Source organism: Cryptomeria japonica, chromosome 3 (genome assembly GCF_030272615.1).
Source record: "Cryptomeria japonica chromosome 3, Sugi_1.0, whole genome shotgun sequence".
Taxonomy (NCBI): Eukaryota; Viridiplantae; Streptophyta; class Pinopsida; order Cupressales; family Cupressaceae; genus Cryptomeria; species Cryptomeria japonica.
The window spans coordinates 618,226,950-618,247,463 of NC_081407.1; the positions used below are offsets into that span (position 1 = coordinate 618,226,950).

General features: G+C 38.1%; 1 protein-coding gene across 2 annotated transcripts in view; it reads right to left on the reverse strand.

Annotated features, from left to right (window-relative positions):
* Nucleotides 1-19,988, reverse strand: part of LOC131060129 (transcription initiation factor TFIID subunit 14b) — a 74,699-nt gene extending 54,711 nt beyond the window's left edge. Inside the window, exon 1 of one of the 2 annotated variants that reach the window (XM_059218469.1) lies at nt 19,709-19,988. In XM_059218469.1, the coding sequence (XP_059074452.1) occupies nt 19,709-19,786 (78 nt within the window). In that variant the 5' untranslated portion in view covers nt 19,787-19,988. The remainder of the gene's footprint in view (nt 1-19,708) is intronic. The other variant, XM_057993239.2, reaches the window with a different exon arrangement.
* Between the last annotated feature and the right edge of the window lie 526 nt (nt 19,989-20,514).

Below are 20,514 nucleotides of genomic sequence, written 5' to 3' on the forward strand. Positions count from 1 at the left end.
CGGACAAATTTCGAGTTGGAAGTGATGGAGAACGGCGATATCTTTCCATTGAATATAAATTGAAGATTTTCATGAGCACAGAAATGCCTCCAGGAGAAAAATCGCTCCTGTCCCTCAGTGAAGGACCGGAGCTATAAATCGAATTTCGCCTTGTCCTTGCGAGATTTCGATGACTTAACAATTTGAAAGGGTCCAAAGGAAGATGCTTTGCCAAATGAATATAATTTGAGATGCAAAAATGAAGGAGAATGACCTAGAATGCTAAAATCGCTCCTGTCCCTCTCCAAGGGACCAGGGCGAGGTACCTTGTAGCTCTCGTCCCTCTCCCAGGGACCAGAGCGATTTCCTTCATTAGGCAAGATCCGAGCTAAAATCAAGGCAAGTTTACGTACAAAGGCAAAAGAAAACATGAGATGAACGCATTGAATACAAATTGAAGATTTTTTTAGACGTCCACAAGAGTGCTAAGACCTAGTTCGCTCCTGTCCCTCAGGAAGGGACCAGAGCGATTTTTGGTATAAATGATTTTCTAGCCAAGTTGCAAACAATGTTAAGGTATGGACGAATGGAGTAGAGCGTGACGAGTACGTTGAATATAAACTTGGAACCTGGCAAAGTGAAATAAAGGCCACAAAAGGAGGATCGCTCCTGTCCCTCTCCAAGGGACCAGGGCGATACAGTGGTGATGTTGCTTCTTATGCGAGTGCAAGGTCGTTCCTCCCTAAGTTTAAAACCGATCCAAGTCAAGACAGGGTGGCAAAAGACACTTCAAGGTGTCTTCATCATGCACAAACACTCAAAGGTCGTTATAATGAAGAGATTTGCATCCTAGGACCTAGTTCGCTCCTGTCCCTCAGGAAGGGACCAGGGCGATGTTGGATGTATTGGCCATTTCATGCAAAGTTTTACGTAGGGTCAAGACTTTGCAACGTTTTAGAGGGTCCATGGTATGATAAAAAGATGATACACAAAGGTTTTGAACGTAAAATAATCATCATTTTGAGTATGGAGACCATATCGCTCCTGTCCCTCTCCAAGGGACCAAGGCGATTTGCTTTGGATTCCTCGTTTTGCTTCAAGTTCAAGCTAAGTCAAGACGTCATAAGGTAGTATATGGTCCAAGGCATCGTTTGAAGTCTACCTGCAAGAGTTTTGAACGTCCAAATATTGCTAGTCAAGCTAAAAGCTCACATCGCTCCTGTCCTTTGGACAAGGACCAGGGCGATCTTATCAAAAACACGCATATTCCTTCAAGATCAAAGCTAGGCGAGGATAAGCAAGGCAAGGGACGGCGTTGGGAAGACATCACAACAAGGATCGAAGTTAGAAGTTGCCAAGGTCAAGGATAAAACATGGATCGCTCCTGTCCCTCTCCAAGGGACAAGGGCGATGATCCCTTTAAACGTCCAAACACGTCATGAAAACAAATGGATCGAGCGCAAAAGGAATGAGCATAGATGTTATTCGCTAGCAATGAAAGATCGAGGAGCAAAGATGCATATTGAACGTGGAAATTTGGAGATCGCTCCTGTCCCTCTCCAAGGGACAAGGGCGATGAACACTCAAAAGGCATTTAAGTACGCATGCAAGATAATCAAATTCGAAGGACTCATCAATGATCGATATTGAACGTGGAGATGAAGGAGTTGGACGTAAAAAATGCAAAAATCAAGACAAAATCATGGATCGCTCCTGTCCCTCTCCAAGGGACCAGAGCGATGAGGTACGTCCCCTCTCATTTTCATAGTTTTGGCGCCAAATAAGCAATTCAAATTTTCCTTAAATGCTAAAATCGATAAAAATTTGAAAATCCTATTTAATTTGGCATTTAATGTGGCGTTGATCTTTTATTAATTATTTTTGCCTTTATAAAAATCGAAATTTGCAAATTAAAAACGTAAGGCATTAATAATTAATTATTTAATTAATAATAAAAATCGAATTTGGAGCGCTACAAAAGCAAGTCGGCCTTGTTTTTCTATTGCAAATCATTTAAAAAATGGTTTTATTTACCAAGTCGGCCTAAGGGATGAAAGGGTGAAAGCGCTATATATTGAGGGTGGAAGATATCATTTTCACATAATCATTTTTTATCCTTCATGCGAATTAAGGAGAAGCGAAGATAGTGCGAAGTGTATCATCTTGTGTGGTGTGAGTTTAAACCAAAGGTGGCGCTAATATCATCAAAGGGTGGTGCGATATCTTGGAGACTTCATTGGAGCGAATTTGTCAAAGATTGAAGACCACGTCAAAGGGCGCGAGACTTGGAAGATTTGTTTGTGCGAGCTTGAGGATCCATTTGAGCGAACTTGCTAAAGACTTGAAGATCACGTTCAATCCAAAGGTGGCGAAGTCGATCTTTTGAGGAGATAACATTGAAGGCTATTTTTACCTCAATTTTGCCTAGGCGATCTTTTCCTTTTTGCATTCTAGAGTTAGCTCTCTATTGAGGTATGGCGATTTAATTTTTATTGCTTTATTCTTTTGTCGTCATATTTTAAATTTTGAAGTTTTGAATCTCTTAGCTCAATCGTTGTTTTTTTTAGGAAATGATAACTCTAGAGACTCATCATGACGTTTCCTAAAAACTTCTCTCTCTTATTTACGTTATTCATTGCAAAATCAAGTTCTTATAATGAAATGTTGTGTAGGTATGGCGACCCCAAAGGCGGGAGCATCCACCAGCCGCTCAGCTCTCATGAAAGAAGATCAGAAGACCGAAGAAGTGGAGACCAAGATCGTGTCAAAGTGGAGCAACATTGGAGATACCAACTTGGGGAACTTTAGCACGAAGAAGTTCCGAGAGGTCCCTTACATCGGCAAGCCATCACCTGTCGCCCGGAGAATAATAGAGAGTGGCATCATCAAGGCGGCCGGTTTTCCTCCAGCTATTCAGTGCCACGAGTTGATGATCGAGTGTGCCCGTCACTACAATCCACAGTCCAGGACAATTGTATCCAATGAGGGAAACACTTTGGCGTACCTTTCAGAGGAAGCTATAAGTGAAGCTTTCCATCTTCCAGAGCACAGGGACATGATATACAAGAGCATTGAAGGAGCCAGATCAGTGTACGATGATGATCCAGATGCTTGCCTAAGCATAATCAATAAGAACTGGCTACTTAAGAGTCGTCCCCGTCTAAGCAAGGTACCGAACACACCGCACAGGATTGATTTCCAGAAGGAGTACAGAGATTTGATTACCATGCTCAACAGAGTTACAGGAGCACCTCATGCCTTCTATTTTGAGAAGTGGATGTTCTACTTCATCCAGGTGATTGTTCAAGGAAAGGGTACAATACATTGGGCTAGAATAATTAGCCATTGCTTAGACGTACAGTTGAGGAGACTCAGGGCTACTAAGTCCTTCCACATGAGTTCATACGTCATCTATGCTTTGATCAGGAGTGTTGAGTACGCAGGACTACCTCACAGAGGAGTGATTGGAAGAGGACCCGGCGAGGTCAGAGCTTGTGAATCCTATGCCTACTTGCATCATCCGCCAGGGAAAAACTACAAGTTAGTTAATGATACTTTCACAATGAACATCACAAGGACGTTGCAAGGAGGGATTCACAACAGATTATCTCAGGATGCCCAGGAATTCATCAAGAGGTACGGTGCTTGGTTCATTCAGTTTCCCAAATTCACTTACATTAGAGTGCATGGATGTCCTTTACCCCCATACATGTTGCCGAGGTACCCGACAGACAGAATTGTGTTACTTGAAGTAACAAGGCAGTTGGTAGCATATGTGAAGGCATTCAGACACAGACATCAGAACGGAGTTCAGGTACCTATTATTTTGGGTAATTCGGTTGAGGTATGTCCTAATGTCTTAGCCATGGACGACGCAGAGAAGGAGTTAGCCTTGTATTCTTTTTCATCTTTTGCTTGGAGAGAGAGCTTTGATCCACATGGACATTTAGAGGAGACGGTCGGTAGAAGATTTAGACATGAGCACCAAATTGAAGATTTTATGATGAACCTCCTAGATGATCTTGAAGTGAAACGAAAGATACATTCTAGATTGCCTTTGGATTTCATCAGGAAATGCAGGATTTACAGAGTGGCCGACCAAGCTCAGGACAATGGCAGGCACATCCAGTCTTCCTATGATAGAGAAAGCAAAACAATAAGTTTGAATTGGAATGAGCCTGAGCTCGTGGATCTAGATGCTTTGATGGCACCAGTCTTGTCTTGTACTCGCAGATGGGTAGACATTCAACATCAGAAGTTGAGAGAACAAGGCGTGGCTATGTCTTTTACTTTGGAAGAGAAACCAGCCGAAGGTGGAGCTAGCGTAAGTGAAGGCAATCCTAATCCTAGGAATTCAGGTGAAGGTAACCTTCGATGTGCCAGTGAGGGCAATCTCCATCCGAGAGGTTCGAAGAGAAAGGAAAGATCAGAAAAGAAAGAGCCTTCCAAGAAAAAGCAAGGGGCCAACAAAGATCAAGCACCAGGTACTTCTTCTAGACCAGAGAATAGAACAATTCGAGTGGAAGAGTCCATGGAGTCTATGGTACAGAATGACAGGCAGGAGGAAGGACAGACACAGCATGTTTCATCCGATGGATCTCTCCAAGACTATGATTTAGAAGAAGATAATGAAATAACATCTCCTCCCAGACAAGCAGAAATAGTACATAAAGAAATTCAAGTTCAAGAGACAAGATCGAATATCCCAGATTGGTTGAAGGAAAGATTGACTAGGGTGATCGTAGTTGAGGACGAGGACAATGCAATTGATTTAGAGAGCCTTGTTGGACGTTCACATGTGATAACAGAGAAGAAGAAGGCTACAAAGATGTCCAAGATGATTCGAGATGAGACTGGATCTAGAAAACTGCAGATAGCTACACCGGCAGCAGATAAATATGAGGGTGAGATCCTAGCAGAGGACTATCATATACAGACTATTGAGTTAGGACCGTCCACAGCAGAGCAGACAATGGATGATGCTACCGACACATTTGAAGCATTGAAAGACAAGCTTAGAGAAGAAGTAGAAAAGAATAGAAAGCTTGAGAGAGAGGTCGGTGCATGGAGGACGTATTTCAGTCACATCAACGAACCTTTGGGACGTCAGGATCCAGTTAGATCACCAGTGCAGGCATTGCCCCTTCAATCAATCAATGAAGCAGAAAGATTCAGGAACCTGGTCCAGCGTACATGTAGTTGGATGGATAGATCTCATACAGTGGCCATAGAGTTTGTTACAAGGATGACGAAGATCATTCATCAGGCTATCCAAGTTCTTGAGATAGTCCACAGATTGATGGTAACAGTAGCTGCATTTGCCCATACTAAGGACGTTACCATCCCTGTCTTGAAAGTTATAAGACACACATCCAGAAGAATTTTAGCGCAAGAGAGGATCTTGGAAGGTGATTCTCACAGTTTGTTTCAGTGGTCAACCTTACTCCATATAAAGAGTGTTCTCTTCGAGGACATCAGTGTTAGATGTGGCCAAGTTGAGGAGGTGATCAATCCGATCCAGGACAGAGTATTTGAGGTACTTCGTACCATTCTTGGCAGAAGGATCGAGGTCGAGACAGATGTGGATATGCAAGAATTTGAGGATAGGATCAAGATCATCTTTCGCAAGGACGCAGATGTTACAGATGAACAGTATGATCAGATGTATGCCACCATGCTCCTGATTGATAGAACGAAGGAACTTGAACCTACTTGAGACGCAGCTCTTCTAGATGCATTCGATCAGGTCATCCACTTAGAAGAGAGTATCAAGAATCTTCCCGAGATTCCAATCACAGAAATCGAAGGAATCGTGACAAAATTCATTGCATATGCTAAGAAAGAGAATTGGAAAGGGAATAAGATTCTAGATGAAAGGTTGTTACAGATGACATGACATCTTATTTCTCATTGGTTGATACCTCCTAGGTTTTTGTGCCGAATTTAATATTTGGCTATGTATTTAATATTGTTCAGTAAAAAGGAGGTCATTTGTAACAAACCCTAATTAGGGTTTAGGTGTCGTGATCTTGTCCGTTGATTTACTTTCAATCTGGACCTTTCATTGTAACTGGGGATGCTATTTATACCCTATTTTTCATTTCATTTAGTAATAGTCAGATAATAGTCAAGAGAGTAAGAGTGAAATAGTTGAGATTAGAGTTAGAAGCAATTTTATTTTTGTAGCCAGATTGAGTCTTGAAGAGAGAAATTCAAGCAATTGTTGTACATGATGACTTGGAAATCAATAAAATATTGAAGTTATGGTGTTTTGTTGCAAATTTCTTGAGTTATCTTCATGGTTGTTTGGCGTACTTGAATCATGCTCAATCGAAGTAGATTGTTAATTTGAAAGACTAAGTGTGAGATTTGATATTTGGTAGGATTCGCAATCCAAACCACTAGCTTCTTGCTGATTGTAGGAACGCCTTGTGTGGTCGACTGGAGAACACTTTGAGTCCTTAATCTTCAATCATTACCGTGTCTTGGATACGTACCTTCGTAGTAGTATCCTTGGTCTTTGATGCATTGAATACCATCATATTACCTTAGAAGATCGCACTAATTTCAATTGAGTTGTCATCTTATGGCAAAATTGAAGTTGGTTGAGTCTTGCCAAATCTCGTCCATGCTAAGTCATCCATAGGGTTAGGCTAGATTAGACCTCCTTAAACCCTATCCTTTTGCTATTTTTTTAAAAAGTTCCTTTTAGTTTAGTAAAATCTTCGAGCTTTGAATACGTAAGACCCCTTGGAGGAAACAGCAAATCACATCATACCACTAAAAAAGCTTGTCCACACGTGGAGACCCCACTAAAAGAACCTTGGAGTCCACCTAACTGATCCTTTTTGCAGATCTTCAGCAGTTAGAGACTATTTTCTCAAGAGAGGATAAGATGCCTATTGGTATTTTATTCTGTGTATGATTGTGTATAAAATACACGTCAACAGGAAGATGATAAGGGTTATATTACAGCATTTCGACAAGGAGAAAGGTAGACCTCTTCCTTCATTAGACTGATCTCTTCCGGAGATTAATCAACCTGAGACAATTGATCAGTCAGTGATAGAAAACACTAAAAGATGGATAATTCAACAAGTTGACAAGCTAAGAGAGAAACACATCCCTTTAACTTATGAATTGATGGACAAAGAATAATCATCATCTTCAAAATATGAATATTCTGAGGAATCCGAAGATGAAATCATAGAAAATGAAGTAAATACACAAGAAGAAGGGAGTCATAGCACAGAGAGAAAGATGTTCCCAAGAGTTCACAATCTCAACGAAAGAAAAAGAAAGGAGTACATGAGGAACCAGTGCAGCAAAAGAGACATAAGTCAGCAACTACTCAGCCCACCACCAGCACCTCTTCCGCGAGGGAAGTAGATCTCTTTGTGGATGTGAATGCAGCTTCAAAGGCAAGGTATGAATCCCAAGAAGGAGATGGAATTACTCCAAATTTGCAAGATAGAAGGAGTGTAAATAAATCAAATGAAACTATCCAGCAAAATGATGTAGAAGTCAATTCACCACCTCACAACGAAAATTCCACACACAATCAACAAGCAAATCCTATCGGAGAGATGCTAGAGATGAACACAGATGCTTATGAGGAAGAGTTCCATGAAGACACAATCGTAGCCTCAAGAGGAAATCAACAGCAAGCTGAATTGGAGGAAGATGACGAGCAATTAAGTCAAGTACCTAAATGGCTAAGGGAGAGAATGAAGAAGAACCCTATAACACTGATTGATGAAGTGAAAGATTTGGATGCTTTACTAGCTCGGGTGAACCAATCTAAAGAAAAGAAGAAACCTGAGAAATATTCCAAAATTGTAAATGAAGCTTTTGGCTCCCGAGTGATGCAAGTGGCAACTCCAAAAGTTGATAAACCAAGAGAAGAGATCACAGCTGAAGATTATGATATAAGAGAGATTGATCTAGGTCTTACCACTAAGAGTCAAGCAGTAAATGAGCTATGAGCTTCAGTCTTTAACATAGAAGAGCAATTGAGAATGGAGACTGAAAAGAAAAGACAATTGAAGAAAGAATATAAACAGTTAGTAGACTATATACAACGTTTGACAAAGCCACTCCGACAAGAAGGTGAAACATTTGCCCCTCTTGAAATACTTTCCAAGGAAGCAGTTGAAGGCATCGAGGAGACAAGGGTGATAGTTCAAACAACCAAAGGGTGGATTGAAGGTACCTTTGATCAAGCAAATGTGTTCACCAAAGAGTTTGTGCAAACATATGATAAGGTCACATCATTCTTGTGTCAGATTCATAACACAATAGAATTGTGGGAAGACTTCTAAGTTGTTCAAGACAAGAGTATCCCACATTTGCAAGCATTGAAAGAGATTCCTAAGCAAACTTTGGTAGATGGAAGGGTAATGGAGACAAAGGCAATTTATGACTTTAGCGGATGGTATTGTACCTTGATAACTAAGAAGGAAACTCTTGAAAGGGTGAAGGATGATTGTATTAGAATGGAAGAGATGCTTAAGGGGATTCTGGATGAGCTCCTTGTGTCAATCAGAGAAGTGTATGGGCAAGAGATACTTGATGAGAATGGCTTGAATGTTGATAATTTGCAAAGTAAAGTGAAATGCAATTTCTTTCCAACTATAGGCTGTTTGGCAAATCTCTTGAGCAATTTTTCTTCATTCATGGTCTTCATGGAAAAGTTTTGAAAACAGGAAGTGGAATGGCAAGGAATCTTTGCTACTTGTGCTGAAACATTGGATGCTATTGAGTTCAAGCTTGACATCATGTCAAGCGAATCCATGGAAGAGCTTGAGATGGTCATGTCCAAGTTCATTGTATTTGCTCTCAAGGAGAGAGGCAAAGGGGACATTTTCCTAGAAGAAAGTTTATTGGAATCCTAGTTGGCATGGAATTTTGCCATCCGTTCTCTTTCCTTGAATTTTGTGCCAAGGAAGGTGTTCATCTTTTATTGGTTGTTTTTTTATTAAGTTGGGTAATTAGTTAGTTGGTTACAACTAACCCTAATTAGGGTTTAGTTACCTCGATCTTGGCCCTTTATTTGTATTTGGAGCTCTATATAAGCTGCCATTTTTTTCATTTGTAACCAATGAGAGATTTGGAGAATTTTTGCTACATTGCTGCTGGATTAATATAAGACATTGAAGTTTGGTGATTCAATGTTCTATCTTGAAGTATTTGCATGGTTATCCATCTTCTCAAGTTAAAGTTTAAATTTTAACTTTCATGTTCATACTACTTGTATTTGGCTGATTGTTAAATACTTTGTGTGGTCAATTGAACTCTATAATCAAGCTTAACTTCAATTGCTATTCATTCATTAGTATGCACTCTTTTGATGGTATTGATGATTGTGAGTGATGATTTGAACATCATTAGCTATCCTTAGAAGATCGCACTAGCTTTGTGGAGTTGTTCATTGCATGTCAAAGCAAAGCCTAGTTGTGTTTCACCAAAAAGTTGCCCATTGTCCTTGCATTCCTAGGTTAGTTTGGCATCTCTCAACCCTTTAATCTTTTGCACTTTTTTATTAAACAATCATTAGTAGAAGTAAGAAAAGCGTATCATTGAAAATCATTCAAATCTAGAGTCATTGAGCATTCCTTGTGTTTGAGTGATTCATCTCCTAAGAACAAGTATGTAAGTCCCCTTGGATTACCAGCAATCACATCAACCATTGAGCTATCTACATGTCAAGACCTGACAATGGAAACCTTGGAATCGTCTTCGTTGATCACATATTTTAGCATCCAAGTTGATTTTGATCAAGAGAGGATAGAGTGCCTTTGGTATTTTATTTTGTGTTGCATAGTGCATAAAAACACATCAACACTACTCTACTACTAATTGCTAACTATCAACAATTAACCTTTACAAATGAGAAGGCAAAGCCTTATATAGAGTTCTTGATTACAAATGAAGGGCCAGGATTGATTTGATATCAACAGCCAAGATAATTCAAGGCAAACCCTAGTTAGGATAGTTACAATAACCACCTCATTAGTTTAATGTCCTCCAATGAGATTGTTACAACATTTTGGACACATGTCCTTCCCTTGAAGTTGAACCAATGAGAAACGAGATAAGGTATAATTATTTATTTAAATGTGACTCCACATGTCACTTGCTCCTCCTTTGAATGAAATAAGGTCAATGCACTTGGACATGTTGACATGGCATCACCTAATTGGTTGATGATGATCGAGCGCCACCTCAACATAGATGTCTCTTAATACTCAACATCATCACCTTGCTTGATGTGATGGTTCATTTTCCCAAATTGCATCACCTTGATGACCAAGTTTCGAACTTTGATTAACTCTTCTAAAACTATCATTCATTCTTGATCACATTTCACTTTTCCATCTTCATGTTTGGGAATCTTCCTCTTTGTGATGCATTTCATTCTCATGTTTGGGAATTTTCCTTCTTCATGCCTTGATCATCTTGATGGAGTGTGAATTGTGTCTTTCCTTGGAATGTAGATCTTGACTACATGTTGTGCAATCCTTTGTGTTCACTATCCTTGACGTTGTTGTAGAGAAATCCCATAGTTGTAGTTGCATTGTAAAATGTAGATCCTTCCTTTGATCTTGGATTTCCAAAGGAAATCGAAGGTCAATGTAGAGTCTTCCTTGTAGAATAATCCCACTCACTCCTTTGCACGACCTGATCTTGCAATCACCCCTTGTATGTCTTGATATTCTTGAATGTCCTGATGAAGTGTAGATTTTGGTGTTGTAAGTCTTCCTTCTTTGTTCCATTCTTTGAGCTTGTATTGTCTTTTGCACTTGCATCTTAATCATGTCTTGAGCTTGTCTTTCCTTGATGTTCTTCTTGAATTCTTGTTGAAATTGTTTTCCTTGTCCTCCATGTGATTGTCTCTTTATATCACCTTTTGCCCTTGCATCAAACCTGAAAAAGGGAACATTTTAAATTAAAAAGAATGAGACAATAAAATAACATTAACATTTCACCAATCAAATTTTCAAAACCCTACAAATCTGGAAATGACTCTCTAAGCCTGAAAATTGATTAATCTGCTGGTGAAATTCGCCTAAATCAAGGTGTTTCACTTAGTTCTGAAAAATTTGCTCCTTAGGTCTGATCTAATCTGATCTGGAACGCCTTGCAAATTGATAAAATTCGCCCATAATCAACTGCAATTAACACTTGACCTGCTGGACAACTTGCTTTCAATGTCTACCAAAGTTCACTGCTGGTCTATTGATTAATTCGCTCCAAAAATCAGATGAAAGACGCCCTCAATACCTGATGCAAATCGCTGTCAAGGTCTGCTCCTAATTCGCTGTGGAATGAATTGCAATTGATGTAGAAATGATTTTCAATCACCCTCATTTATATGGATTTCTAGGCAAATTAACCCTGCCTATTAGGAGGTTGGCCAGCTTAATGATCTACTTTTAAAATTCAAACTCAAATTATTTTAAACTCTCTCTCTGTTGGCTAGGCTTATTAATGGATTTTATTAGTTTTTCGAATCAGGCCGGCTGGCCTAATTTGTAAATTTTACCTTGCTTGAAGGGGTATAAATATAAGTTGGTCACACAGCCTTCAAAACACAGTTCAAACCTGAATCTAACATTTATTCTGCTCTGCACATTTAGGTCTCATTTACTTTAAGTCTAGCCGTAAATTCCAGCGAATTTTCATTACTCCACACTTTTCGCTAATGAATTTAGGTCTGGCCCTATTTGCTCTCCCACGTTTCATTAATTCTAAGCTGACCTTACCCTTGAGATTCCTCACCTTCACATGTCTACGAGTTCTTCCAAGGCAGCCGACCTTATCCTCCTAACTCCCCCTTGGCGGGTACATGTGCACATGGACAAGCTTGAGCGGATTTTAGGGGGTGTAAAGGACAATGCCAGGCACACTTTCAAGTGTGTTGTGGAACTTGGGGCACTAATCCATGGTGGTCAAGGGCAAAAGTGAAGGGGTGAGCGCATTTCTTTGGCTTGCATGGACAAATTTGAGCACCAAGGAGAGGTAGTTCCAGATTATAGGTCCCATGGGACCTATAGTTCCAGATTGAAGGGCACCATTCAAAATGATTTCAAAAAAAATGCTTGAGCACACCTCCAACTAAACTAAGGATTCATTTAAACTAAAGCAAACTTGCAAGAGGAAATCCAAGACACCTAGGCGCTCTCGACTATGGGGCGCTAAAATTACATGGAATTCCAAACAATGAGCAAGGTTGCACAAGCACTAAAGTGAGTAGTGCAAGGATAATTGAGCACTAGGATCAAGTTCGCAAGGAAAAAGTCAACTGTAATTTGCGAATCCACATTGAGAGTTTGCCTTTAAATTTTGATTTTGAAAGTTCACAACTTGCACAAGGATTGCACTTGAATTTTGTATTTTGTCCACAGATTTTACAAAAATATCTATTTTCCCCTCCTGTCAAGGTCAGAATTTTCCTTGTCTAGGCATCATGTCCTTTGAAAATTCACCATTTTTCACACTCAGCAACATTTCAATCTTTCAAATTTCCCAACAATTTTTCTTGACAACATTTTTCAACACATTTCACAATTTTGACAACCTTGACAACATTTTGCAAGATTTTACATTTTGACCTCAATTCTCAATCCTGACGCTCACTCATTGATTCCAGACTCGACACTTGAATTCCTGACTTGACCTACCCATCCAAGGACGACCTCTGCACTCTAACTCACTTCAAGGGTCACTCAACACACTCTTTCGTGGACGAAAACCCTTCTCACAAACAAAGGCTGAGGACTACGAAATCAATGCCAAGCTAAGCAATGAAGCAAAAACACTAAGCTAGAAAGCGAAAAAGTGGGGGTCCCCATTTGCAATGGCACATGTATGTTTGCAACATAACAGGAGGGAATCTACAAGAAACAATAATTGAGAGTGGCTTCATTGAAGAAGGGAACAGAAAACAATTCTTCCACCAAATTGATGCAAAGAAATAGAAACAAGAAAAGTTGTCTCTTAAACCTTAAGAGGAAATCAAAACTTAGATTTGAAGCAATCAAAGAAGAAGCATTCTCTTTATACAAAGAGGATTTCCCTGATAATTTTTGGATAGGATAAGGATTCCCAAATCATAAACATTCCAAGGCTCATCACTGGTGAGAAAATGAATATTAAATGGGCCATATCTGGCTTGAAAAGGCATGAGAAGGAATTAAATGGTAAGGACAATAAGTTATAAAGGTTTAATATCAAGCATCTGAAGAAATTACAGACTTGATGGTTCACTTATGGGATTGATGAGTAGAGATGACTTGCGCTTTAGCAGACCACACGGTGCAATAAGTTTGAAGAATGTACAAAAGCACACTGTAAGTTCTGAACAGGTTTTGAGGCCATACTTGATTGACAGATTTCAGAAACTTTGTTTCATTGTGCTCTTTCCCTCGGTCCTTGATTCAAGTTCTGTGACATGTAAATGAAGAGTCATGGAGGGAAGAGGATAAAGTTGAGGATGCACAGTTTAACCTGCAAACACTCTACCTGCTTTGGTTATTCAGTTCTTAATCTGCTTTATTTTAGAAATCCGAAATTGATAAAAATAGAATTAGAAAGATAAATTTACAGAAGTAAGAGGACTTTTGACTTCCTTTCAGTTTCCTAGCTTATCTTGATTGTTTCTTTGATCGTCCCAGTCATTTTGGTAAGAATTTTATTAGCTCTACTGCCCCTTTTTTAAAGTGGAGAAATCTGGTTTCTCAAGAAAAATTGCATAAACATGGTCTGGTTTTAACATTCTTTCATTTTATAATATTATATGCAGAACCCATACAGCTAGTATTTCTTGTATACCAAAATTTGTGGGAGAAATATTGAACTACAGTTTACTGAGGCTTCTCCCATGTACACCAATTAGTAGTCTACTTGTTATTTGGGATTTTGAGTATGAAAAGGCCAAGGATACTCCGGGTTCTTAGCAAATCAATTCAAGTCTGTATAGAGGCTATCCCATGCATGGAAACCCATTTTCTACTAGAGAAATTTGACAGAAAGCAGAGGTCTTGCTTTCCCGTCTCTTCTTGTCCTTATGTTTCTAATTTTGCAAAGAAAAACGTACTAGCTTTTTTTGCTCAAGGGATCATTTTATATCTGATGAAAAAAAAATTACTTCAGCTGCTGCTGTCTACTCTGCTATGAATCTCTCTGCAAATTTACTGCTACCCTTGTTCTGTTTCTGTTGAGCAGAAAGGAAGAAAGAAATTAAGACAATTCAGTTGCTCTGATATCAAACGGACCCTTGAGTCAAACTTCACAATTGATCGTCTTTCCAAAAATGGCAAACAGGACTTCAGAAAGAAATTTGAGAGCCCTACCTGCTGTTGTTCAGAATGGTAAATAGCCTGCAGCCAGGGCTGGAGGATAAATACTCAGGTGAGACTCAAACCATGTGATGATGTGACAAAATTGAGGCATATTAGAAATAGACAGAAACAAAAAGCATGGTTATGTAGTGTTGTGTCCTTGAAAAGAACAAATCATTACCCATAGAAGCTTATGGCCAGGAACAAATTTGGTGCCATGATGGATGATCTGCATTAAATCAACTATCTGATCAGCAGTTGCAGATGGTGGAAAAGAAGCAACCAGGCCTTTCATTCGTTACTTGATAATCAAGTTCAACCTTAAAATTAATGATTATAAAATTTAGGTTTGAGTTCATCAGTGCAAAGCATATGATAAGAACTGTCATTAAGTGTGAGTCTCGACAGATAGGTATAGTCATATTTATTATAATTGTACATATCCAGATAAAATAATAAAAACAATGAAAAAAAAATCCTATCTAGAAGCACACCACTTAAATTTCTTCACACAAAATCACTGACCTGCCTTTCATTACTCACAGAAAAGCTCAGACAGATAATCTTTTCTTTTATCTTCATTCAATAATTCCACTTTATAGTAGGCGATGATGATAGCAAAATCTCTTCTCAACTTCGACTCGAGGATTTTTTTCTTATGTCAAAGGTTGCAATAGCATCTTTTATCCACAATCAACTGTATCCATATGCATTGGCAAACTTTGTATTGAAAAATGAAAGAAATCATTTGTAAAATTTTGAATCAGTTGGCCAAGAAAGCTCAGTGATTTCCAATAACTTTTCATTGGTCCTCTTTAAAACCAATGCTGTTTGAATTTCACAAAGGAAAACTGGAAAATCGGATAACAAAGGTGGTAAGTGTTGATGTCAATTTGTTGCTTTGGTGGATTTTATATTACTCTTTAAGTTGAAAGCATTTTCTATCAGGGGCTGTATTATAGTCTGTTTATAACTCCTGTAATTTTGTAAATTTTTAGGAACATAAGTGATTGCAAAATATTGTATCATAGTTTAGTTCCATTTATATTTTATAATAGCTTCTAATAACACATGATACTCTAGCTTCAAAGAGAATGTCAATTAAAATGTTAAAACAAAAAGAAATCAATGATTTATTTGGCCTGTCTACAAACAATTATCATATCACTAAAACCGATGAAACAACTATTAGATATTTGATGCAGCAGTCAAGGGTAGGGAGCCAAGTGAATCATGACCTTTCCCTTGCAACAGGGCTTCACGACGCACTTCCATAGGATTCACAAAGGTTTTAAATTGTATTCAAATAAAAACAACAATTCTAACACTTAACATAATTGATGGAGAACAAATTGTCACAACTAGTTATCAAATAAAGGCAGATTCTTAAAGTGAAATTGCATGACATTACTTGAAGAGTTACTCACACACATTTTCTGAATTACTACACACTTATGACACTGTCAAACATATCAAATGACTAATCTATATCAGCTAAGTTAAAATAGTTGATTAGTCTCAAAATTAGACAAAGAAGGGAAAATGTTGATTTCATTAACCATATGATATAAATATTACTTTAGAGTTCCATGGATTGATTTGGACAGCACCTCCCCCGTAAAACTGATATCCAACTAATCTACTACCTCTCAAAATCACAGAAGATCAAATCTGGAAAATAAACATATCCAAGGGATCTAGCAACCTCTATGCCAAGATTAGCTCCAATCTAAGGCATAAATCTTAACCCTCCAGCTCCCTTCACCTCGTTTTATAACTCCTCCAAACATGGTGCCTTGCTAAAAGATTCTAGTCAACTACTCAACAAGGCAACTCCCAAATGCTTATCTCCCCACATGTAGTGCAATTCTGTAATGTCCCCACTTTGAAATATAACTTAATAATAAATAATAATAACAAAATTATAATACAAAGAATAAAAATAAAATTAAAATTAAATTTTAAAGAATATAATTAAATATAATTAAAATTTTATTTAGCTAATGAATGGTCAAAAGACATGGAATGAAAAGTTGTGACTCCCTCAAACATGAGATATAAAAGGGAGAAGAGAACCTCATTTGAGAGGAGATAATTTGGGAATCAGAAGTGCAGGTCTGATTTAAATAAGAAGTGCAGATCTGATTGTGAAAGGTTGTGTCCCTTTCAAAGGGCAGAAATAGTGAAGAGTTGCACTCTTACAAAGGGTGCTAATGGTGAAAGGGTGTGTCTCTTGCCAAAGGGCATACATGATGAAGAGGTGTGACCTCTCCCCCACATTGAGAGATATAAAGGAAAGGAATCAAAAACATCCATTGACATCATCATGAATCAGATCAGATCAGAACTGTTATTAAGTTACAGGCAATAACATCCTTGTTCTTGGTTGTATGCATGGGGATGTGCTTAATATATGAAACCTGATAATGTTCTTATACAGAATTTAATAGTAATATTAGTATAAACTGCAATATGTATGACAGTCACACCTAATTTCATATACATTCATAGTACAAGATATTGCCATATTTACAGTCCCAAGCTCTTAACCAGTTCTGATTTCTTTTTTCTGAGAAGTGGTGTGATGCTGCTAGGGAGAGGTAGAGTAAAACCAACTCATGAAAGATGAGCCCCAAGGGTGAAAGAACTCAGGATCCTGAAATCTGGGCTCTAGGCCCCAAGGGTAAATGGACTGAGGTTCCAGTAATCTGGGCTGCATTAGAGATGGTATCATTGTGCCCTACACAAGCAAGTCTCCCATCCAGGACTAGGAAATCGGAAGGGGATTAAAATTAGACCTGAATAAGGATAATACCTACTGTACTACGAGCAACTTAGTTATTTAATATGACAATTAATGTAGCATGATAAGTAGTAATCTATGTTTCCCTTTGGGAATTGACAGCCTGCAAATAGGGGACATTACAAATTCTTCCAAAGTTGTCAAAGAATCAAGTAAAGGAGTCAACTTGTAAATCCTCACAATAGTAATCCCTCCCAAATATGGTGTCATTCAACAAGGATTAATTACAAGTCCAGAGGTCAAGTGTAACCTCCACCTAGTCAACAAAATCAACAAACCCCATGCAAGATTCTCTCCTCAAAGTAACTCCACACATCAGCACCTCAATCAGGGTCAAAGGCATGTAAATGAAAATCCAACATGCATATTGAATAAAAAACATGCACGTGGCCCACAATTTCAAGCAACTTTACGAGAAATTGTGACTATTCAACTTCCATGGGGTATCATGAGCAAGTGAACGAGTGGCAAATGGACCCTCAAAAGGTTCCAGCAAAATTTGAATGTCCAGATGAGAGGGAAAACATTTGAATTGGATATTTGAAGGGTAGAGATTGCCTCTTGCACCTGGACACACAAGGTTAGACCACAAAAATCCAAAATTGAAATTGAAATCATTTTCGATTGATGCCTGCATTGGTACTGTTTAGAAATGATGTGAGAAGTGGAAGGGATGTCATCAAAGGTTTAATGCTATGTGATCACTTAACCAAATATCTGGTGATACTAAATATAATAAAAATCAATAGCCGATTAACAAATATTAAAAAACACAAAAGGTAAATGTTAAAGACGTTGCAATTTTTTAGACTCTGACACTTGGTGACAATCATATCAATCACGTCAGGTAACATAGAACATGGACTTGCCTTTAAATAAATTAACGGTGGTGACATCCCAAATCTAAAAATTGATTGCAAAGAAGTTGCACGTCTAATCAAAAGCTTATTATCCTGACAAGATGCCTTTGTGTCTATTGGTGAAGTTACATGGCACAAGATAATCATGTTACGTAAGCATGACCAAAAAAACAATTGGATAGCAAATGCAAATTTAGATTTTCCTTGTAGAGACAAGAGGTTGCATATCAAATAAAAAGTTCAGAATTCTTGAACTGCACTCTGTTATGCACCAAAGCAGGATGCACTATTTACAAATTAACACTAGATAGTCCATTTATAGGTAAGCGGAACACAACAATCATATTCAAAAAGCATGAGTTAAAAGCCGATGCTTACCAATACAATTGCAAAGAAAAGACATTCATTCAGTTCTGTTTTCTATCCTTTAGCTGCTTGGACTTTTCTATCCTTTAGCTGCTTGGACCTCAAAACTATGCAGTGCCTAGCATTTATCAAAGGGACGCTGGGTATTTGAAAAGAAATGCATGGTTTATGTGGCAATGGTCTAGTCATTGAAACAGGGTGTCACATGCATTAGATCCATGCTCAACATCAGGAGGCTAGCAAAGCCTTTGTTTGTGCGGATGCATTAAATTCAGCAGTTTGACGAAAAAAAGTTCAAATCCTGGTTTCTTGCATCTGAGCCAATTAAATTCATGAAATTGACAAACATTTTTTTCTTTAAAAGTAGGGGAAAGGACCCAGTAGTTGAGCATGTACCAATTGTTGTGAGGGTTGTTGATACCTTTTGTTCCAAAAATTGAACAAATAAAACCTTTTATTTGAAAGAAAAAATATCAATTTTTGTTAGGAAATGTACCAAAAGTTGTTAGGAAATGTACCAATAGTTGTTAAGAAATGTACCAATATTGTAAAAAGTAACCAATCAGGTGATGCCATATCAGCTGCACAACTATTGGGGTCTCTTTTGCACGCCTATTGGTCTCACTTTTTTGGGGGGTTGTTTTGGACACCTTGGCAGCAAAAAGCATGCTGATGTGGCATCATATTTGATGATGTGGCCCTGAAACCTTAGTTATAAGCAGGGGACTTGCCAAGTAAGTTGTTGTAAAAAAATCAGAGTGATTTGAAATTTTCAAGTAGGATTCTGAGAAGCACGAAGTTAGGGTGCACAACTAAGCTGTGTCTCAAAGCTATTGCTGGGTGGAACCAAACAGAAAAAAACATCACCTAATGTTCAACATAAAGTTCAATTACAAGTGGGCATAGAGCACCAGTGCCTGTCAGTGTATCAAACTAGTAAGGATTGTCTTTTAGGTCACAGCTAAAGCCATCCCTGACAGTAAGAGGATTTCTTTTCATTTACTTTTCTATGAAATAGTGTTATGTAATACAACACAAATAGTGTACAGACAAAAAAAGACAGAGTGGGATAACGAGCTGAAGCCACGCAAACTTGTCCAGCATCTATCATGCCGCAAGCAAAATGTAACCACCCGATTGACAAAATATGTTGTCTGAAGAGCGAAAACTTCTATATATCTTATATAGTGTTCAAATTGTGTACAACCGAGCTTACACCTAATCATGTGAAGGACCATAGAGAAGGAGGGAAATTCTACCTGATTTTGGGCAATACAGAGTATAAAGAAGGTAAGGGGCGAAAAGAAGCAGACAGAATGGAATAAAAATGAAAGAGTAGGTAGTAGAAGAGCTTGTGCCTTTTTATCATATTCATCGGAAACCCTAGCTGTCTTGTTCCGTTGGAGGTTCTGCTCTCCGTTGTACTTCTTTCCCATCGCAACCGTTTATGCTGATGCTGCCGCTCTATAATCTTTGCCTAATTCAATTCAAAATAAAACAGTATTTGATGTGACGAATCTTTGACGGCAAAATGAAAATGGCCATCGCACAGGAACAGTTTATGAATCCACTTTGCTTGCATGTGTAACCATATCCAAAAGAAAATTCACTCGGAACAAAAAATTCAAGGTGGTCGTCGACAGACATACGTACATATATATAGTGGGTGCGACAAAGCATTAGAAGGGATAAAATTTTCTAAAATATTATAAGTAATAATAAATGATAAATATCCTAGCAAAATAAACTGATTGAAAATGATTGAGATTTAAAACGTGATGTTGAAATAAATGCTTTCAAATTTTGAATAGACAAAAAAAAATAAGTATTTAGTTGGAATTTTGATTTCATAAGATATTATAAATGTTAATATTGATATATTTGTGTCTTTTTGGATCAAATAGTCAATATAGGTGTATCAATTAAAGCATTACCAACGAAGTATTATGCCTTGTTTTACAAGTTAATAGACTAAATCTCCTTGTCAAAATTCTTTGATATTTTAGTATATCAAGATAAATTAAGAAGATACAATGACACGAGGGTTGACTATGTCTTGTTGAAGTCAAAGGTTTCTTAAGTTACCTTAATTTGTCCAAGGTCTCATGCAATACACAAAGGGGAGTTTGGTTTGAAGGAATCAAATATTAAGCAATCTCTAGGA